At 41.6% G+C, this 23454-nt stretch overlaps 2 protein-coding genes across 5 annotated transcripts in view; one reads left to right on the plus strand and one right to left on the minus strand.

Moving 5' to 3' along the window:
- thnsl1 (threonine synthase like 1) overlaps positions 1 to 23454 on the plus strand; it is a gene marked incomplete at its 5' end in the record, with an annotated part of 333814 nt that overhangs the window by 43614 nt on the left and 266746 nt on the right. The gene's annotated exons all lie outside the window — the stretch shown is intronic.
- The window catches only part of sh3kbp1 (SH3-domain kinase binding protein 1), a 39302-nt gene that overhangs the window by 9153 nt on the left and 6695 nt on the right, over positions 1 to 23454 (minus strand). For 3 of the 4 annotated variants that reach the window (XM_084341080.1, XM_084341079.1, XM_084341077.1), the window contains exons 2-8: positions 21111 to 21268; positions 10888 to 11002; positions 9691 to 9797; positions 8706 to 8735; positions 8169 to 8313; positions 7992 to 8071; positions 5839 to 5928 (exon numbers count right to left, since the gene is read on the minus strand). In XM_084341080.1, coding sequence (XP_084197206.1) covers positions 5839 to 5928; positions 7992 to 8071; positions 8169 to 8313; positions 8706 to 8735; positions 9691 to 9797; positions 10888 to 11002; positions 21111 to 21268 — 725 coding nt within the window. The remainder of the gene's footprint in view (positions 1 to 5838; positions 5929 to 7991; positions 8072 to 8168; positions 8314 to 8705; positions 8736 to 9690; positions 9798 to 10887; positions 11003 to 21110; positions 21269 to 23454) is intronic. The other variant, XM_084341078.1, reaches the window with a different exon arrangement.

Here is a 23454-nt window from a genome sequence, read left to right on the forward strand (position 1 = left end):
GTAACGTTGCGTGTTTGGTTTAACCGCTCTGATTTGGTTTGGGACTTCCTGCCTAACGTGGTGAGATTAACCAACCTCTCTGTCAGGATATCGTGACCTGGTTTGATCCGGCTGTACGTCAGTGTGATGGTGAAAATAGCATGTTACATCAGTGCGCTCTAATATCATGCAGAAACTAAAATCTGCTTTCCTCCTGCTTTGATCTCTGAATGTTGCCACGACATTGTTATAACTTGTGTGTCATGTTTTACTAATAGATAATTGATCCATTGTAGAAATAATTCACTGACACACGTCATGTACATGCTCAGTTTGGAAAATGTCACAAACTAAAACGTGTATGAGATATTTTCTTTGTGCTTCTTTAAATACAATTTTTAACCAAATTTTCAGATATTAGAACGAGAAACAGTCACAATTTGGATAAACAGGATAAAAAAAATGTTTTTGTTGTGTAAAAGACAGAATATTTATCATACATAACGGCGGTAAACATTTTCAAAAGGACCTTCTGGGTTTCCAAAAGATCACCAGGCATTTATTTCTCTGCTAGAGTAAACACTACATTATAAAATAAGCCCATTATGCCACCAGGTTATTCACTATTATTCATCATTTTCACTCATTAGCGTCCATGAGGTGGTCGCTGGTCTTCCAGTCATAAACATAAAATGATAAAAAGAAAAATTGAAAATTACGAGAAATACCTTCACAAGACTAAAAGTCATGTAAGCCACGTAAGCTGCTCTATTTGACACTTTGCCACACTATAAAGCTAAATTAGCTAATGAGTAATGGGCTTAATGCTAATGTTAGCAAGCTAACATAGGCTAATTAGCGCTAAAAACAAAGTGCAGCTGCAGCTATTTAGTTAAAAAATGAAGAATTTGACAAATTTGACCTTATTGTTGTGCTAGTTAGAAAAGGTATGGGGTCACCAAAGTTATTAAAATTCATCCTGTGGGGAACATTAATGTCTGAACTAAATGTTCATGAATAATGTTGCAGTAGTTCCTGAGACACTGTGTGGTAAATCAACATTTTCAGCAAGAAATGGCGAGAAATGACGCTAGAATGACTTGAAATCACAAATTAAACAAGTAGCAGCAAAACAGAATCATGTAAAAAATAAAAAATCATACCTTGAAAGACAAAAATAAACAACAATTAAATTGAAATAATCACTTTTCTCCAGTGAACAGAACTGCCCCACAGCTCCAATCTAACCAGCTAATTAGAGAGGATGAGATCGGATTTAGCACAAAAACCACCGAGCTGACTCGATGATGGAGTGTGTATGAGTGTGTGTGCGAGTGTTTGTATGAGTGTGTATGTGTGTGTGTGAGTGTGTATGAGTGTGTGTGCTGTGCAGGCTGTTAAAGGAGCCGTTGTTTTCTGGCTGGAGTGGATCCCTCGACAGTGTTTGTGGAACCAGGGTGGCTCTTCCACAGGAAAACACACACACACACACGTATTCACAAGACCCGGTCTGTCCCGAACACACACACAGCTCTGTTCTGTTCGACTCTGAGCAAAGAAAAAAAAAAAAAAAACCACATCGCCTCCCCCGCCAGCTTCACTCCTCTCTCTACACCATTCCCCTTCTCTGTAATGAGACCCATGTGGTGCCACAAGCAGTGAGACATCGTGACGTCACAGAGACGGTTTCATGTCCGACGATCTCGAGTAGCCGGACTTGTTTTTTAGTTTAAAAAGTAAAGAATAATTTTCTTATTCAGTGCTGGAGGATCCTCACATGACCCTGAAGCTGCGTTTACTGTACATCTTACAGTTTCACAGCTGCATCTTGGTAAACCAAATCTCCACCTGCAGAACAAAGTGTGACCAGAGGCAGGAAATTCAAACGTGTGTAAGTCCTGCATGGTTGCAGTTTAGTTGCTTTGGTTCAGGTTTCAAAAGGAAAGCGTGAAACAACATCCTGTAAACACAATGCAGATTGTCACACGTACGAAAGTATCAGCACCAAAACATACTCAAAGTACAAGAGGTAAAAATACTCATGATGTAGAACAGCCTATTTCAGAATGATGTATATTGCGATCATTGATGCATTAATATAAATCACTCTATAAAAGCTGTAACTTGTGAACTATGTCCAGAATTCAAAGGTAGCTCCTAAAGCGAGCCAGCTGCTGCTCTGTACTAGCTATCCTTGGCTGTAGCTAGCTACCTTTAACTAATTAGCTGATGGCTCAGTTAGCCGTGGTGTCAGTGGCCCTAGAGCTTGTCCAGATCGGGACCTTAGCCTGACGTGAACGTGGCTGGACATGTTAGCTACTTTGGCTTTTTAGTGTGACTCTTTGCCACACTAAAGGCTAAACGCTGAATTAGCTAATAAGCTAAATGCCTCTGTTGGCATACTTAGATTCTCACAGTTACATAGCTATCATGGTGATGCTTCCAGGTAAAAGTTTACCATGTTCACTATCTTAGCTTAGCTTGTTAGCATGCTCACATTTGCTAATTAGTGCTACAAACAAAGTGCAGCAGCAGGTATTTGGTCATATACTGAAGATTTGGACAAATTTGACCTTTGAAAGTTAAAGGGGTCACCAATTAATCCTAAAGGAAACAAAAATGTCTGAACCAAATTTCATGACAATTCTTACAATTTCTTATTGTAGCTAGCTACCATTAGCTGATTAGCTCATGGCTCAGTTAGCCGTAGAGCTAGTGGCCCTAGAGTGTGTCTGGACCTTGGTTCAAGTAAAAACGGCTAAACACCAAAATAGGACTGAACACAGCCTCCAAGACCGGCCGAGGTCTGTTAGACGACAAGTGTTAAAGTACAGAGGCGATTTACAGCAGCTCCGACCAGAGCTATATTATCAGACCATCTCCTCTTGAGGTAGAAAGCTGTGTTACAAGACAGGACGAGCTGGGGATAACTAAGTAGAACAATAAGATAAAATGATGAATTATGACATTTGATATTCAAAAGGTCGGAGGTTAAACTTGCTGCGGTGTCATAATATTCAGCAAACTTAACTAGTGCGTGGAGGCATACTGTACAACGGCAATGCTTTAAATCTAAACCAAGATTCTCACATATTTCACCTTTAAGAGGCAAAAAAATAACTCCCTAAACACCTCCAGTGTTATGCTTATTCTTAGGAAATAATCACCTCTGGTCCAAGTAAACAATCCATAACAGATATTTTGGTCGATTGCATACAATCATTTTGTTGACTCAAACCAGAAGCTGACTTGATGACACGTGGGAGGTGATTATAAGTTCCCTTGCAGGACTGAAAACTTACTGAACGTGAATAGAAATAAAAGAACGTATACATCTGATGGTATTGTTACGACAGAATATCAAGAGCTTTCCTGGTAAAAAACACACACAAGGCTTATTATTGGGCTTTTCTGCGACAGTCTAGAAATCAGCCAGTCAACTTGTGCGATCCCACATCACAAACAGCTCAAAATTATCCAAACCTTGATTAAACATGCTTACTTTACCGTTTCATTCATTTTTACAACACATCTTTATGCAAATTCATTCATTTTGTCCTACCATAGAAATAAGCCTGTCGGACGACCCTGCCCTTGAATCAACTTCCTCTCCCAACGTTCAAACTGTAGACGTTTGTTTTACATTGAAGCCTCAGCTGATCTCACGGCCGACTGACTTTGACTCACCACAACAGGAAAAAAAAAAAACCCACTAAAACTTCCCCTTCCTCTGGCACAAAAGCCAGATGTTGAACATCGCCACAAAAGTCAGCCAGCAGAACGAGCCCTGAAAAACACCTCAACTAGCAATCCACCATCGTGTATCCATGCAGCGAGGGACGCCACACCGCTGCACTCACGTACGAGCATCCGACCTTCCTGTTCACTTCTGAGGTTGACGTGGCTTCACATGACTCAGCGTCCCCCCGTACCGGACGGAGACTCTGTCTGCTGTCACCTCCTCCAACAGCCTCATTAGAGAGCAGAGAGACTCGTCTCACTCATAAAGCAACATAACAGCCTCCCGCTCAGCAGGACCGGCTGACAAACATCCTCCAGCACAAACACGGCAACGCACTCTCATGCTGCACATCTGCAGGAGCTACAGGACGCTCTGACCAACAGATAAAAGCCTTTTTACGTCCAGGTTTATGTTCTCTTCACCCACCTAACTCGTCTTATTTCATCATGTGTCTGTGATTGTCTTCGCTTCATAATCTCAGCTCTTCTCTCTCTGTCAGGTCTGGTTCAGTTGGTGAAGTCAGACTTAAATCAAGCAGAAAGCAGGAAGAGTTTTATGTCTCTTAATGGTCAAAATGTGCTTTTAAATGTCTTTCCTCCCTGCCAAGACTCATGTTTTGACAGAAGCACTCAGGTTTATGTAGAGGGCATTAAAGGGTCATTTCACCAAAATGACAAAACCCAAAAAAACCCACATTCTCTTCCTCCCGGTGGTTTCTGGACATGCAGATTCTTTTGGTTTTATCAACAGAGCTTTTCAGACAGAGCTGCATAATCTGTGTGTTGCTTTCTCCATTAATGGATCAGTTTTATGATCCAGAAAGTTACAGGAGAACGTCAACCAGTGTTTCCAAAAGCCGGAGATGACATCACCAACTGTCCATGACCCAAAGATATTGAGCTCACTGTCATAAATCAGAAAAAAAGTCACATTTAAGGAGCTGAAACTAGAAAACTTTTACTTGTTTTCTCTAATAAAACAACTCAAACCAATTAATCGATTATCAAAGTAGTTGGCGATTTGTTTAACAGTTGCAGCTCTACTTCAGGTATATGAATATTTGAGTGAATTCACCCTTTAAAAGGCATTTTGAGTATTTTGAGAAGTTTTCCGAATAAAGCAAAAAGTGGCTGCGTCACCAGAAACCACAGACAGAAGCAAACTTGTTTCTTGATTTGTAATTTTGGGCGAACTGACCCTTTAATTCGAAGTCCATAAACATAAGTGTTTTCATGACTCAAAAAAGTAACAAAAACTATGTTTGTTTCCCCCAAAAAAGTTCGAGACAGCTTTTGAAATGATAATTAGACCATCAGCAAACGCATAACTCTTCATAGAAACACAGACTGATCCAGTTGTTGCCATATGTGGTCATTTAAATAGTAAAAACTGTACAAAAAACTTCCTTTTTCTGCATTTTTTATCTGTAGGTTTAACTCCACCGACTACACCAAACCTTCTGAGTGACCAAACAGCATGATCTCACATAAAACGGAGCACATCAAGCAAGAAGAAGAAGAAGAAGAAGAAGAAGAAGAAGAAGAAGAAGAAGAAGAAGAAGAAAACCTGAGGATAAGAGGAGAAGAAGAAGAAACGTGAGAGACAAACAATGAAAACTAAAAATCTAAAAACCAAAGAGAGAGGAACAGAAACAGAAGTTGACCCTACCGTCCTCTCCTCTGGTCGCAGTTAAACACAGACAGACGGAGCTCCGGCAGCAGCAGGAGACAGCGTGTGTGTGTGTGTCTGTGTGTGTGTGGATATGAAAACGTCAGTGAAACGCTGTATTACCTCCCCTCCTCTCTCCCTCTCTCTCTCTCTCTCTCGGTCTGTCTGTCTGTCTCCCCCGTGGAGCTCTCACTTCTGCTTTGCCTGTCAAATCACTGCAGGATGTGTGTGTGTGCAGTTGTGTGTGTGTGTGCAGTTGTGCGTGTGTGTGAACATTAAAACCATTTCCTGTGCTGTAAAACTGAAACGGAGGAAGGGGAGGAGCCAAGACTGGGGACTTCCTTCCCTAAAATACTTACAATACAATGATCACTGTATCAAAAAATGTCCGATATAGTTGCGTCCGGCGTTTTTTAATGTGTGTGTTCGTGTGTGTGTGTGTGTCTCACCTTGTCCGCCTCCGAGTCCACGTCCATAGATCGAGGTCTGAGCTTGATGGGCTGGTCTTTGAAGATGTCACCGAAGCCGAACCCTCGGATCTACAGAGGTGAAGTGAAACGCGATGAACTTTTGAATTTAAAAAAGGGACAAACTCTGACACACTGTCAGCTTAAAGAGGAAAAAACTTGCTTCACGGTCAGGTGGACCAGAGACAGAGTCAGAGGCATCGCTGCTGCAGCATAATCTCACTTCTCCACTGTTTTTCTCTGCGTCCCAGACGCTCATGTTGTTCCCAAAATACGTCTGATAAACAGCTTCAATCTGACCCTCGCACAGTCAGCAGATTACATGTGTGACCTGGTAGAAAGTGTGAACCACAAGCTGCACAAACACGAGCTGTGAATTTAGCTACATTGTCAGCACAGGCGTCGTTTGTGGCCTGAAAAATGTCACGACACTGAGTTTCTTTCAGTTATCTTTTCATTCTTTTATGTTTGTAATAAAGTACTTTTTGAGCAGTCATGTGATCGGCTCGCCGTGTGTCGGGTTCCCTCAGAAACGTCCTTGGTTCTGTCTCAGCGATTCAGTAAGCTACTTTTCTGTTGCACAACAAGCAGAGTCTGCATATTTCACTTTTCAGTTTCATTGTGCGACGACTAAATGGTTTTAAAAAGGGTATACTGAAAATTAAAGCCTCACAGACCCTTCACAAGTTGATTATTCACGTTTAACTAACTTTAATGTTATTCCACAAATACCTCTTTAAATATCACCTCATGTGTCCCTGAGGCCCACAGAGCACAGCTGCATGAGTGGGCTGAGTTTCGATGGACATTTCAGTATCTCAACTCTCACTTTGACTCTGACGCACAACATCTACCGTCCTCCACCGAGTGGTAAGTGTTCAAAATTAAAATCATTCAATAGTTCAGGTGTTTTCAGCATTATATAATAGCTGTGAGCGGCAGACCTCGGTGCCGATGACTGGTTGCACTGCTTCACACCAGCATGCGGCTTTTGTTTTACAGTTTTGTTCTGGAAAAACAGTCATCTTCCTGTTTTTTTGTTTAAAAGGAACCCTGCTCCATTTACAACCAGACCTGAGCCTGTGTGAGGCTCAACAGTGGAGGAGGAAGTGCTCAGGAAGAGTACCAAGACCACACTGTAAAAATATATTTAGTAAACATAACGACTATCATCACTGCTTTGATGTTTGTCTCTGTTACAGGTGACGTTTTACTTTTAATATTTGAAGTACATTTTCCTGATTTTATGTACAAACTTTTACTTAATGGGTAACTCCACCAATTGTGCTCATTAAAGTGTGTTTACAGGTCTTGGGAAGTGCTGAAAAAAGTAGTATAAAGCCTTTTGTGGCTCTGGAGGAAAGTGCATTGCATTATGGGTAATGTAGGCACCATGTTTTTTTTAAAGTTGACATCTCTGGTTCTGCTGTATTGATTTCTATCCTTTGTTTCAAAACTGTCCACCAGTGTTAAAGGGGTGTACTACTAGACCGGTGGACTGTGGCCTACATTACCCACAATGCAACTAAACCACTGAGTGACATCACTGGAAAGCAAATATATCAGATTCGCTGCAGCTTCCTCCAGAACCACAAAAGGCTTTATCAAACTTTTTTCACATACACAGTAGCACTGCCCGAGACCTGTAAACACACTTTAATGAGCAAAGGTGGTGGAGTTACCCTTTAAGTAAAGGTATGTACTTCAAATATTAAAGATAAAAGTACAAGATGCAGAGACAATCCTCAAAATAGTTGCAAATAAATGTTCTGATTATTTAACTTATAATGTCAGCTGTACTTGTACAATATATATCTAAATAATGTATATAATCTATATTTGTGTGCAAAATATAGTAATTAGCGCAAAAACTCAAAGTCTTACCAAGTATATTTGTCTCATTTCTGGTGAAACGATCCCGTTACACTTAATATAAAACACAGTCACCTCACAAGTGACATTTCTTTGAGGTTGAGCGACCAGTTTCAATATCACTCGTTCCATCCATTACAGGGGAAAACACCTTGTATTCATTCTGTTTTTAATATAAATGTAGGAGTGAAAAGTACAGTACGTCCCTCTGAAAGTGGCAAGTACCTCAAAGTTGTACAGTACTTAATTACATCACTGATTACCTTCTTGGGCTGGATTTCTCCCGACCCTGTTTCTGACCGACTGTCTCCTCCATCACTTTCGCTGCCCGGGCTGTCTTTACCTAAACACACACAGAGATCAGACAACACGTAAGTCATAAATATAACAACCAGAGCCATTTGCTTGGCGTTCCTGTAATCCGATTGGCCGAGACTCACTGGTGCGGCCGCTGCGCAGATCCTCCTGCGAGGTGGGCGTGTCTAAAGAGGGCGTGTCCGACTCGTTCAGGATCTCGCGAGTGAAGTTCGAGGGAAACATTCCCGTCTTCCCGTTCAGAAATCCCTCCCACCAGCCCTCCTCCACCTGAAAATAGGAATCACACGTTTTTTTTTTCCTTTTCCTGGTTTAAAGCAAAAAATACATGCATGATCTGCTGCAACATAATGAGCCGTTGAGATCTGGTCTCAGGTTCCTTCACTGTCTCCAGAGTTCAGACTTAATAAGGAGAAGTCGAGTTCAGTTTCTGTGCATCACACAGCTGGTGCGAAGTCCCAGAAGACTGGAGGTCAACTCCGACTCTCGGTTCCTTTAAAATCAAGCCGAAGTATGTTCGTGCTCGCCACTGTCTTTTATTTTCTGGACTATTTCAGTATTATCTATGAAATCACACCCAACAACACTTTTGTTTTTGCTCCCATTTTGTTAAAATCAACGTCAATAAGCAAGATCATAGGTGTGGTGCTGTTGGAACGCACCTGAGGACCACCGCTCCGCCATGTATTTTTCTGTGAGGAAGCGAGGAGACGAAATGTTCACAGTTTGAATAATCCCGTTCAAATCATATACATTTTATGTGACTGTGACTGGAGATCCGATCAACACTAAAGCGTCTGTCGTGTAAGGGAGCCACAAAAAACAGAAAGAAAATGATGTCATATTGACTTTAAAAGGTGTGCTCATGCCTCAGCTCCTGCCCATCCCAGTTTACAAACAGCACTTACACCCCCTGGCCGAGATAATCCCTCCAGCTGACAGGTGTGACGTATCAAGATGCTGATGAACCACCATGATTAGTGCACAGGTGTGTTTTGTACTGCTGCCTATGAAAAGGCTAAAATGTGCAGTTTCATCAGACAACGTAACACCACAGATGTCGTACGTCTTGATTGAGCGTGCAGTTGCTTTTGAATTTAATCTGGATGGATTTTAACAAATTTGAGCTCAAAATCTGAGAGAAATAAGTCTTATATCAGTTACTTCAACTCTGGAAAAATGGGAACAAAAACAAAAGCGTTGTGTAATTTAATCAAAATAAATCTTGTTTATATTTTTCTTGTGTTTCGCCTTTTATTTCTTGTTTTAATGTCTCCATAAATTAAAACACAGATGTAACTGTAACCGAAAACAAAGAAAACCAACTAATAATCACATTTGACTTAAGAAATAACTTAGATTATTATCAACTGTCAAAATAGTTGTCATTTAATCGACTAATGGATCAATTTATTAGTTATTTCTGCTCTAAATAAAGAATTATGACCAAAACATAAAGCTTTCAGCGCCCTCTGGTGGACAAACTCTGTCACTGCACTGTTTAAAACACATTTTATTTTATTTCTTGTCATATATTTATTTTCTAACAGTTTCGCTGACACGTCACACTATAAAATAAATAAAACACGAGCTGTAAAGACGTCTCAAATCTCCATCACGGCTCCAGTCAGCCGTCATCAGTCTCACCTCTGCTATGATCTCAATGACGTCTCCTATTTTCAGCTCCAGCTCATCTTCATGCTGCGGCACGTAGCTGAACGCCGCTTTACACCGCCGCTTACGGATTTGTTCACCTGCAGTGCACACACACACACACACACACACACACACATATGCAAATACATTTTTAGGTTTGCATGTGACATAATAAGCTCTCTCTATAATCCATGTCTTCCAGGGAGTGAGCAGGTGTTCACTGTCTTATGAAAAGCCCTCACGGCTGAAGACCGACACCGCCGACCTTTGACCTCTCACTAAGTGGACAGTCTTACTAACCAGTGGAGACACCAAATGCTTCACACTGGCCCTTCAGTTGTTTGTCTTACACTCATTAGCCTCCTCGTTAGTCCTGACTCATTCCACACCAGCTGGGGCTTTAAGACTTCAGCCTGCGATTCCTCGTCTGTCCACAAGGTGTCACTCCTCCTCTTGTTTGATTTGAAGGGTGTGTTCGCATGCAGAGGTGGAGGAAGTATTAGGATCCTTTAACTCAGTAAAAGTGGTGATACGGCCATTAGTCCTGTATTGACACTGTGGTGATACCACTGTGGTTTGTTGTTTTCATGTAAAATATCGTTAATCCTGCATCCAAATCCTGTCACAAGTGTTTGAAAGCTACATTTGAGGGATGATGGCCAAAAAAATGTGTACATCAGCTCATATCTGTAATATATAATGAATCTTACAGACAGACATCTACACAGAGACCAAAGTGAGACCCTCACAAAGTCTTTTCTTGTCCCAATCAATAGTCTAAACCTCAAAAATCCACAAAAAATGAATAAAAATTCTTAAAATAACAGAAGTAAATCGGCATATTTTAGAAGCTGAAATGATTTAGGATTAAAAAATTACGTTAATAATTATTTTACCGTCAATCCTTTTGCTGTCAACAGAACATTTAAGCTGTTCTTGTGCATTTTCACATATTAAATATAAATGTAGAGGTGATAAAGGACGTTATTTTCATTTGTATAAGTGGCATGTTCAGTAGTTACATGTCACATTCCAGCACATACGTGTTTACATGCTACAACGTCGAGGAACGCTTGACCCAAATCCTTCCTCGCACTAATAGGATCTATGTTTGAGACTGAAGACTTAACGCTGCTAATGACCACAATGTATGAATGTATGTGACTGTGTGAGTGTGCGTGTCAGTACCTTTCCTGCCCGGTCGTACTCCGGGGTCGGACACAGGACTGGCCCGTCCGTTGGAAAGCTCAGACTTGATCATGCTCGCCTGTCCTCCATCCCTCTTCGCCTCCTTCTTTATCTCCTGCAGAGAGGGAGAGAGAGAGGGAGAGGAGGTGATGAGTGGAGGAGGTGAGGAAGAGATGGTGAGAGAGAGACGGGAGAAAATGGCTCAGTTGAGAAAATGTAGGTTACAGAAACAGAAACGGAAACAGAGAGACGGGAGAGTCAACACGTATCCATTGAAGTGCAAAACTAGAAAATGATGACAAGGATGATAATTATACTTTTTATTCCTCCATAAGTGAATAAACAAGCTGTTCTCAGAGGAAAATAAGCTCCCCAGAACACTGTTTGAAGCTCCAAAGGTGGCAGGGTCCGCCACATGTAAACAAAACAGTATGAAACTGTGTTTGTTTACTCAGCTCATTCAGTCACGAAAACAAGGAGAGTTTGTTTATTTAGTTTGTTTAGACATAAAAGAAATCAGTCGATGAATCATTTCTTCCCCAAAAACTACATACTGCACCTTTAATTATAGAATAACTCTCATAAAGGTTGTAAAATGATAAAAAAAAATATGAACCAAAACAAATATAAATCCAATTTTCTACTTTAAAGCAACATTATGAACAATGTTATCCGTCTCTGTCACAGCAGCTCTGCCTCCATCACTTGTTCCTGCACTTTACTTCACACTGTCTGTTAGCGGATATCAGTGATTAACACTTAATAGCAGCACCAACTGTCACCAACTGTCAACTTCTGCATACTGTAGCTACAAGTTAGCTCTGCTTGCTGACTCCCAAGCCTCCAGGAAGACCGCCAGGCTTTGAAGCCAACTGTCGTAGTGGCCAAACCGTGTAGTTACATCGTCACGTGACGCACTGAGGCCCAAAAAGACTTTCCCCCGTAAGCTTACATTGTGAAAGAAGCAGCTTTTTTAGCGTCACAACCCCGTGAAATGACTCGTTTAACTGAGCCGCAAGATTAAATTATTTTATCCCATTTAAGTTAGCCGGGCGCTTAACTGGAAATCATCCGGCCCGGTCGGTGGTAGTCTCTTGTGCACAACACGGAAGATCCGGGTTATTTAAGAGCCGGATAGTTGAGCCATGTTGGCTTCAAAGCACCACTGAGTACATCTATATATGTGTACTTACTTCATATATCCATCATTTAGCAAACAGACATGTTAAATGTTGTAGCTGTCATTCGTCTGCTAGGTTGCACCTCTTATTTAGGAGGCAAAAAGAAGAGAAGGGCAACGTTTACCCTCAAAAATGTTATTATTTTGAATTTTCTGGTCAATATTGCACGATTAAAATAACAAAAGGTATTCCAACATCAAACTACTGCTTAATATAGAACACACGAAACACATAAAAATCCCTTATGTCACGAGTAAAACACTGTAAATACGCCTGTGCATGAGTCAGGCTCGAATGCAAATCCCCATAAACATGAAGGTTAAGAGCTTATGTGTTATGCAATAAACTTGCTGATGTATTCAATAAATGCAAATAAGGTTTGCCCGACAGTATCTCAGCTGCTGCTCTGCACCGTGCTGCAGTGTAGCAGCAGTGTTACATGTCAGTAACACCAGGTGACCCTCGCTGTTTACCTGCAGACGACCAGCCGCAGCTCGTGAGGCTCGGACAAACACAAACACACAAACACACAAACACAAGACTCCCCCCCTCCTCCTCTACTGCTGCTGCAACCTTTCCCTTCGCTAACTCTTCATCCACATGACTCTCACTCGCGTTAAGAAATCACGAGACGTCATGCGAGACTGATCAAGAGGACTGGAGAGAGGAGAGACAGGAGAGTCAACAAGCGGGCAGATGGAGAGACGACAAACGTGGAGGCACGGAGACCTGGAAAAACTGGACACGACGGTTCACATCTCTGCGCCACATTCATCATGACACTGTTTCATAAGCCCCTGGCCTGTGGCGAACGCAGCTCAGTGAAGCATACGGGCCCGGGCTACACTGACTCACAGAGTCTAACCCCTCGCACACACCCCTGGTCGTGTTTGGCCTGGTGTGGCGTGAAAGCCTTAATGAGCCTCCGAGATCCAAAAATATCAACGAGAGGAGACGTTTCCTAGACGACGGCCGAAGCTCATCTTAAGAGCCATTTTAAGGGAGCGGGACAAAAACATTGTAGTAAGAAAAATACACGCCTCGTCGACTGAAACCACAAATGTTGCACTCGGCAGAGAAGAGGAACAATTCATTGTTTCAACAGGAAGTGACTGATTACAACTGAAGGACGGAGCAGAAAGTGACCACAACATGTGAGCGATAAGGTGTCTTGCCTTTCTCTTCTCAATAAGCATTCACCTATATTCATAGTCAATATTTCCCCCTGCTTCCAGTCTTCAGGCTAAGCTAAGCTAATCATCTCAGCATGAATTTTCACACAGAGAAACATTATCATTAATCTGGAGTCATGTTTCTGGCCAGCTGACGAATATAAATCTAATATTAATTCCCCTTTTAGTTCTGCTTTGTTTTCCACCAACTCCTGAAAGGAATATCTGGCTTGTTAGCTGCTAAACGCTCCACTGTTCACCAGCTAACATTAGCTAGTTTCTCATTTTGTCTGTGTGCTGTTAGCAGTGTTGGTTGAATTTGGTTTATTGTTACTTTAAAAATACAATCAATTACTTGGTATGAAAGTAATAACGTTACTACATTTTCAACAGAAAAAACAAATAGCCTTGTTAACGTATTTCTACCAGCTAACGTTAGTTGCTAACTTTTTCTGTCTGCTGCAGTATCATGAAGTCCAAGTTTATTTAACATGTTTTGAAATAGAAAATGAGAAATTATGGGTTAAGAAGCAGCTGGTTTGCCATCAAAATGACAGTAGGGTTGACAAAACCTCTAACCCTGAACCAAGTCCAAGTGATTTCTAAATAAAGGCCACCATAAATGGGCAAAGAAAGATGGCTACTGCTAGCAGCTAAAATCCCATGTAGCTTAATAAGAAAACTTTGGAGTTAATGTACCAGAAGGTGCTAGTTAGCAGTTTAAAAATAGTCACCCGAAGGGACTGACTAGCATCTTAAAGTTTGTAGTTATAGGTAGATAGCTGCTAGCTAAATAAGAAAACATTGGAGTTCATAGAAGGTGCTAGCTAGCATCAAAAAACACATGTAAATAACTCTGGAGTCACCGGGATGGGCTGGCTAGCTCCTTAGAGGACATGCAAATAAAAAACATTTATAGGTAGACGCTGCTAGCAGCTATAAAGACATGTAGCTTAATAAAACAACTTTGGACTTTGGAGGTGCATTCCTTCTTTTTCCGTAGACGCTAACCCTTCCATATTTCCCACCGCTGCGCCAAGCTAACGTCTTGGTAAACATTAATCTAGATGACCTATTGGCCAGTCGACATGTTAAAAGTGCCAAAAATTCACTGGCGGCTCCGACTGCTGAAAAATGAAAACGTTCTTGTTTTCTTATGATCGTCAGCTAAATATCTTCAGACTGTTGCTTGGACAGAGATGTGATGTGATGGGAAGTGTTAATGTTTTATGACTTCTGTCCACTGACGTCAGCTCGATCACACTTCTACTTTCTCTGACATTTGCTGTTTGCAGTTTGCTAAGTAGGCTAATGCAGTGTTAATGCAGAGCCGGGGAAAAGAAAAAGACATTGATTTGTGCAGTCAGAGTGCAGATGGAGTGGCTCTGAGTCTAGATCCTGCATGCCTTCATGTACTGAAACAGATATAGACACACACACATACAGTCATTCAGTCTCACATGCACAGACACAAAGACTGACTGGTGAGAAGAAAAATCACTTTTAACTCCAGAGACTCCACATTGTACAAGCCAACCTACACATAACCTCACAGCGGCCATTTGTCGGGCTGCAGCTTCCCGTTTTTTATGAGTGGTGGAGCAGAGGCGGTGTTTAGTAGCTGTTTGGCTTTATGCTTCATGAAAAGCAACAGAACATAAATCCTACATCTGTTATCTGCTAAGGATTCCCGTTTGAAATCATTCACGTATCTGAGTTTAGAGCTGGAGACTAATGATCACATGGTTTTTCAGAGCTCATTCTGCTGTTTCTTGGAGGCCTTTTGTTACGACTTGGACCGCATTCACGCTCTACTGCAGTTCCTCCCGTGGGGGAAATGGAGGTAACCCAGAGTTAAAGGAAACCCAGCTGAAAAGAGGAGAGGAAGACAACATGATTCATCATATCTGAACAGGAAACACCTGCATAATTTAAACTGCAGCGGTGGCTGTGTGTGTGTGTTTGTCCGACAGCAGGAATGTAGTTTACACTGCACTGCTTTAATGCTAAACATTGCTTTTGTGTGTGTGTGTGTGTGTGTGTGTGTGTGTGTGTGCATCCATCCTCCTATCGCCGGACCTCTGACCTTTTCCTCCCAGTCACAGATAATGCAAAACAATGCAGAGTAGCAGCTAGCGAGAAGGACGCGTTAGCCTTGTTAGAGCGACAGAGAAAGAAAAAGAGAGAGCTCTGCTTGTGAAATGCACAGGGACAATGACGCAAAATATTATTTCCCCTCATTTTACAAACCCCGTTGTTACACAACTGTATTCAGCGGTCAACTGATACGGGAGGAAAGATCTTACACAAGCTAATATTGGGTAATAAACAGCGAGTCTTTTTGTTTAAAGGTCCAGTGTGTAACATTTAGAGGGGGGTTAAGGAGGATCTATGGGCAGAAATGGAAGATAATATTCATAATTATGTTTTAATTAGTGTATAATCATCTTGATCGTCATTGTGTTTTTCCGTTATCTTAGAATTGCTATGTCGCACCGCCATGTTTCTACAGTAGCCCAGAAAGGACAAACCAAACACCGGCTCTAGAAAAGGGGACTCCTGGGACTTCTGACTTCCTGACAAATGTGAGGATTTACAGCTTTTCTTTGCTTTTTTTCAAATTTTCTTAGACAGTATGTGTAACTGAATATATTTAGGTTTCACTCAGACAAAACACCAAATTTAAAGCTGTTACCTCAGGCTCAGTATAATGCAGAGGCGCAGCGATATACCGTGGTATGACAGTTGACTATTATCAGACCGTGCACATTTGCTTACAGTATTGAATTCTACCATATTATTTTAAAACGTTTATTCAACTAAAAAACCCTTTTGTTTTCATTCTTTTGTAAGACCTACCAACAGATTTTTGAGTCGACCCGTCCTATAATCCCAAATGAGACTCGGGGAATGAGATTCAAAATCAACTTTTCCTACGAATAGGACTTTTAATGGTTATTGTAACTGATTATAGTGATTATAATAATGGTGTACACCCACTAGCGTCAGCCAATTAGACTAGGCCTATGCAGCTGTATTTTAAAGTCAGTCATAATTGTTGGACCAGGTTAGAGAACCACTGCCTTTAGGGGTATTTCTTGGCATTTTATAGACAAAGCTGAGACTTTAAACGTATCGTCGTTCGACTAGGAGCCGTCCATTTTCATTATTAAACCGATTAATCACTGAAAACAACAAAACTTCTGCGTGCTTTTTGCCAAATTTTTTTACAACTCATCAAACATCCAACTTTGACTTTGAAGTAAATCCAAGCGAATCTGCTCCTTCGCTCCGTGCAAAACGAGTCGGCAGCAAATCGAAACATGTGATTCTGATTTGCAACACCTGCTTGTCGAATCCAGGAAGGTCAGATGATCGCAGCGGCTCTCATAAACACAGGGCAGTTTTCTGCAGACGAATCGATTGACACAGAAAATATTCAGCGGATCAATTACAGTAAGAAATAGTAATTGTTGGATGTGAAAAGTCATTTAAGGTGAAGTCAAAGCGATACTGGAGCTTTCTGTTAATGAGAAACAGCAGCGGGTTCTCAACAGATCTTTGAAGATAACTGGTTAATATCTGCATTTCCTTCAGCGAGCAGTTTGGTTTTATCATAAAAATCAGTTTAGCTAATTGGTCGCACAGCTAATAACTGCTCCAGGCTTTGTACAAATACAGAAATGTTGCTTCTTCAATGAGCTAGCATTACAGTCTCGTGATATCCGTGACATTGAGTCCAGAATTAGCATGTTGTTAACCCGAGCTGACCCTTCTGAAAATAAAAGCAAACACAGTCAAACCACTGAAAAAGGCTAATTCAATGACCTTCACTTTAATATTATCTGTGCCGTGACAGCCATGACGGCTCCAGAAGGGTGGAGGGGGGGTTGCATACCATCACTTCCTGTCCCCCTTCCAACCTGTCTGTCCACATCCCCCATTTCCTACCAACACACACACACATTCATCAGCATTGCAAAAAGCTTAATGTCACTGATTCCCATAACTGCAGTCTTGTGACAGACCAGTCTGGTATTACTGCATTACTCACAGCCTCTCTCCGTCTCTCACACACAAACGCACACACATCCACACACACACACACACACACACACCGTCAGTGAGCGTTCACAGGCCCATTGTCCGGTTCCCTGACAGTGAATGAGAGCTGTGACATTCGGTCAGCACAAATAAAAGCCCGGCTGCGGCCGAACCACCTGACAATGGACGGACTTTCTTCAGCGCTGTCAAAATGTGGCTCTCTGACTGTCAGCCTTCACTTGTGGCCCTTGTTAACTTCCCTCTCACGTTACAGTGAACAAAATACTTCCCCTTCTCACCACCGCAAACACACTGTTATGCTATATATATATCAGAGGCTTTGACCAACTTTACTCATGATTTGAATGTTTATCTCGAACAGCGACATGTCTCATTTACTTTGAAGCATCGGCAGGCAGGAAGACGAAACAATGAACCTGGAAGTATAGAGAGCCAAACTCACGCCCCTTGTGGTTTCCCTCATGCAACCTTATTTCAGAAAAAAACTTTGTGTGGTAGTGAGCAGAGAGAGACAAATAATCTTTGATCCCGTGTGAATTGTGTCATGAATCACACATATGATGTTTGTCAACGTAAAAAATAATCTTTCAACTTGAGAAAGTTGCAGTTTGTCATAAGAATAATAAAATGACTAAAGATTACATCAGTTGCGTTAGTGACGTCGTCTCGTCTAACGTTCACCAAAACCCGTAAATTAAACAGATTAATTGTGTTTTTCATCACCTTATCTATGCCGAGTTGGCGGCCATGTTGGTGTAGGTGACGTGTGTTGAGCATTTCACTGAGCGTTCACACAAAACTATACGATATTTTACTTTATCTATGACAAACTGCTAACTTAATAATCATTTAAGGCTCATTTATGGTCGCATGCAGGCTCTTTGATCAGGAGGGACTGCAACAGCCGAAGAGGGTGGAGTGTTTACTGGGGAAACTACAGGTCACAAACCCCATTATCAGCACTGCCACTAAAGAAGCCAGAAAATGCAATGCTACCAAGCGGACCAATCCCAGCTGCTGAGGTCAGCAGTCGCAGTTACATTTCTGGGGAGGTGCACGTTAGACTACAGCGTAGTGAAGGCATCTGCGCAGAGGCTACCGAGCCAGAAGCAAAACTCAAGCTTTAATTGATCACTCTCAGTGTACTATCATAGAAAACCAACAAATATTCACATTTCAGAGGCTGGAACCAGATTTATTTGGTCGTTTTTGCCACACAGCTTCAAAACGAGAAGCTCCAAACTTAGCAAGGGGAAGTTAGTTGACTGGCAGTGAACAAATATTACATTAGTTATTACAGTAGTTACCAAAAGGAGACCACATAGAATAGACCACATTTGTGTGATTTGGTTAAAGAGACAGTAAAGAAATACAGTTTCCCAGAGTAAGAAACTCTGTTTTATTGTCAGGGGCGTATTCTGAAGTTAGGTCAAACAGCAATATGAGGCTATCTTGGCTCAACTGTTGAGTGTTAACAATGAGGCTTTAAATCAAGTCTAATATCAAACTCTGTAGCCCTGTATCACATTTTAAACCATCCATAGATGCTTAACCATAACAAACCCATGCATTACTCCCTGGGAAATTAATAAAAATGTCAAAAAATGCCAGATCTCTTTATCAAATCCGCACCAAAAGTTAATGGAGTCTATTCTGAGCTGAGACTCATCCTCCGTCCAAGTTTCCTGGAAATCCGTTCAGTGGGTTTTTGTGTAATCTCACAGACAAACCAGTCAACTAACCAACAAACGGACACGGTTAAAACCTCTTTGGTGGAGGTAATTACAGGTTATTTTGCACCTCGGTTTAAAACAACATACAGTAGTCTGCCTTCTCTGCGAAGCTTGGCAAACAAAATCCAAATAAACCAGCGAAAACTGAGGACATTCGAGTACATATCTCTTACGTGCTCGTAGACAGAACAGCAAAGGAACAAGTGATCCTCATTCTCTATCTCGCCCAGATCACACAACAAACAAAGTCTGTTCTCCTCTTGAGTGGCATTAAATATTAACAACATGATACCATAGGCATCCAGGATGGAAACTCTTCTTTTTCGAAAGCTTTTTCTAAGGCCAGGGTTTTCCAAGTTTCTGCTATTTCCTTATTGAAATGAATCATGAAAAAATAAACAAGGCTACCCCGGTGTTTACTGCCGTATGTTTTGCCTTGTAACTGTGGGTGTAATCGTGATGCATTCACACTTTTTAGCAAAACACAATTAATTGGACATATTTTGCTTGAGAGACAGAGAAGCAAATTTGGAGGATAGAACGAGGAAATCGTGAGAGGTGTTGAATTAACAAGTCTACCACACATGTATTATTTCTAAATACTCTTCAGTGTTGCGAGACCACCGCGAGCTAAAGATGGACCACCAACCGAGCCAGTGAAGAACTACTTGTTGGATGGTTAAGCACCCCACAACTTTTGAACTATTTCTTCCACTTTTGCATGTACAAATAAGAGCATCAACACGTTTACTATTAGAGTTAGTTGCACAAAACGTTTCATTTCAAGCAAACCCTGTTTTCTTAAGCCTGATCTGTGTTTTTTAACCACAGCTGTCCTCATCTAGAGTCTAAATTCTCACTTAATGTGCTCTGTTTGCATGGCCTACATAGGAATGCAGACCATATATGGGTCGGTGAAGTGTAGTTTACTCATGTATTTGGCCTCTAACATACAATCTGGGGACAAATTGAAATGAGTGGAGAAACATAACAAATGTGGACGCTTCTATACTGAGAATGAGGGTCCACTGAATGGTTCGGTGAGGAAGCTTTAACATTAGTATGTACTGTAGGCTGTATGTGAGTTTTTCAAAATAAAGGTAAACCCACTAAAAATAGGGTATTGACTCCTTTTTTTATTGCCAGTGGACAAGTTTGCCTTTATTTTTGTCTTCTAAGTTTGTCACTGTGGGTAACAGAGCTGCACAATATGTTCAAAAAGTGATAATGCGATTATTTAAACAGATATTGCAATTGCGATATAATTCAAAATCATGATGATGTGGCATTTCTCCTGGTCTCTGCCAAACAAACATGTTTCATTACATCTGGAGAACAAACTCTGCAGGCCAGAGCATCTCTGCAGCACAACAAAATTTCCATAAAACACTGTTTTGTGACACGTTTTACCTTTTTAACATAATTGCAGTTCTTGCGATTTGGATATTGCACCTTGTCATATTGTGATTTCGATTGTTTTGCACTTAATTGTGCAGACTTTGATAAATAACTTATTGCAAAGTCATTTGACCTGTGAAGAAATGCTGTTTCTAGATGTTAGTGGGTGCTGGTGGGTTTTTTTGTGTGAAAGGGGTTTAAGATGTTTTCTTTTGTTTTTTCCAATAATTTGTCACCCATATCTTCATTATGTTTGGATAAATAAGCATAAAATGTTCGCTGCCCCAAAGACAGCATGTAAATCGAAATTATTTTTGGTCTCCAAAGGCGGCCATCACAAAAAAAAAGGTGGGGAAATATTTTTTTTCCCTGCCTTCAAACTGAACTCAAAATAAACTGTCCCTTAGCGTGATCTGAATGTAATCCTCACACTCACCTAACAAAAGGTGAATGAGTTGCAGTTTCTGGCACTAAAATAGCGTCAGAAAACACCCCGAGCGACGCACACTGCAGTGACACACTGGAATCTGCATGTTTACCCTGCTGCTATTTATGGACCGCCTCTTGTGGGTTTATGAGGCGAGTAAGAGACGGAGAACGAGGGCAGAAGAAAGAGAGACGAATGAGGTGGAGGGGGGGGGGGGGGGGGGGGGGGGGGTAGACTGATTACTCACCCTGACAAAGTTATCCGGGAACAGCCCCCTCCGCCCGCCCAGCTCGCCCTCCCACCATCCTCCATCGTCCCGCCGTATGTTCACGATGATGTCGCCCACCGTCAGGCTCAACTCATCGTCCTGCTGAGCCTCATAGTCGAACTCCACCACGGCCTCCACTGAGAGGGAGAGACGCACAGAGGAATTAGAAACACAGAGAGCGTTAACCACAAGAAAAGGTCAGACGTTGCAGAGGTTTCACATTGTTCTATATTTACTCTCTGGCACAGTGTGGTTTGGATTTTTGACAAATGTGCTGTTTTTATTTATTGATTCAAATGGGAAGTGAAAGACACACACACACACACACACACACACACACCTCAAATAAACCTACTACTGAAAAAATGGCCACCTCAAAAACACAGACACAAATAAAGGCCTGAGAAAATGACCTGTCCCGGCACGACTCGCACGGTGAACTCAGCGTAATGTACACTTCCACCTCACTGGAAACAATACCGTTATAATCACCACTCTGCTGCTGAGTTTCACTTTCAAACAGGAAACTGATCCCACTCACTGATTAAAGGTGCCCCGGGGAGTCGACTTGTAAACAAATAAATTGTATTCACAGTCGGTGTTTCTCACCGTAACACTCCGGGTGCCTCCTTGAGGTTTGACAGTCACGATGAACTCACTTCCTTCTTCTTAAAACCCGACTGTCCTTCTAAGAAGAAGACAGCTGCAGTGGCTTCGGCCAGTTCCTCAAAAACAGCATCTGTTTAGGTTTAAATGACAAAGACCTCTGGCTGACGTACAGAAGAAGATATTACGACCTTGAGTGACAAAGTCCAGGACACAACGCTTCGTATCTCACCTCCGACTGACAGTCAACATTGGTTGCTTTGAACTATGACCACGATCGTTCCAGGACCTTGACCACATGTTTATCATTAGCTGTGTTTACCTGCACCCTGATATAACCATGTAAATGCTAATGGGCCTTCGTCCACATAGCGTTTTTTTCAATTGTTCCCATTGAGGAGCGAGCCTCTTTTCTCTCCTATGGATCATTTCATGCACCCACACCCTCCTCGCTCTGATGTCCTGATATCAAATAAAACACAAACAGATAGTAAACCACAACGGGGAGGTGTCGATCAAGACATTGTTGTCATAGAGACGAGATTCACATGCGGCATTTTTTTCTCTCACACTTCATCTCAGCGATCTGCCCGGAAAAGACGCTACATGGACACCTCGTCCAATCGTTCTCTCATTATAGGCGACGTTGCTTACAGGAGGCACAAAAACATGGTGGGAGCAAAACAAATCTGTGGCCGATATCTGTCGGAGGTCTTAAAGGAGCTAAAGGTTGTTGAACGCCTCGATGGCTGAAAGGCTCAAAACAGCAAGTTGTTCAAACACGTGCTTGAACCATTGAACTAAATTAGGTTTGAAGGTTTGCTAAGGTGTGGACACAGAACTGGGAAATTCAAAACTCTGACCTATGACCGTGAAATAGTTTATTTTAACATGTGTGAACTGAACTTTGAGTTAGTACACATGAAGCGTGAACCTACACACAACTGGCGACTGGGTGGCAGTAGCCCAGTCCGCAGGGAGTGGGTCGGGGATCGGAGGTCTGCCGGTTCAAGACTTGCTGGGACTTGTCTGTACAGAGTGTGGACTGGTAGCTGGACACCAAAGCCCTTACTGCTCATACAGGGCAGCCCCCTCGCTCTGTCCCCAAGGTGTTAATAAAGTAAGTCTTCTCCTAATCGATTTCTGACTTAGTATCAGTCAGTCTGAACACTTTTTGCAGATGACTTGCATTAAATGTCAAGGATCGAGGTTGTTTCATTCTCACATATTCTGTGCCGTGAACACAGCAATCAGACGGTAAAAGAAAGATGGAAAAAAGAAGAAATAATAAAAACATGACATATATAAGAAACGCTGAGTTTCATTGACAGTGGCATTAAGTGACTGAATAAAAACAGTGTTTCTGTTAAAAAAGAGGAACGCAGAGCGACAACAGCGTGACTATAATGATGCTACTGACAGAAATAGTGTTGTGGAAATGTACATTATGCTTAATAATGCAAAAACTGAAAACTTCATCTTACATATTTTGGTCAAATATACTAAGAAGATGTCAAAGTTGGAAAATACTGACAAAAACACTTCTCTCTCTCACATCAACAGATAAATTCACACACAAACAACACATGACTGAACGTGTCATATCACATATAGCTTCCTTAACCCATAAACCTTTGCACACACACACACACGCTCACAAACACACATATATTAGCCGCTGAGGCTTGATCCTTGTATAAACTGTGTGTGCAGCTAC

Source organism: Pagrus pagrus (assembly GCF_965226575.1).
Source record: "Pagrus pagrus genome assembly, chromosome: 20".
In the NCBI taxonomy this organism is placed as follows: domain Eukaryota; kingdom Metazoa; phylum Chordata; class Actinopteri; order Spariformes; family Sparidae; genus Pagrus; species Pagrus pagrus.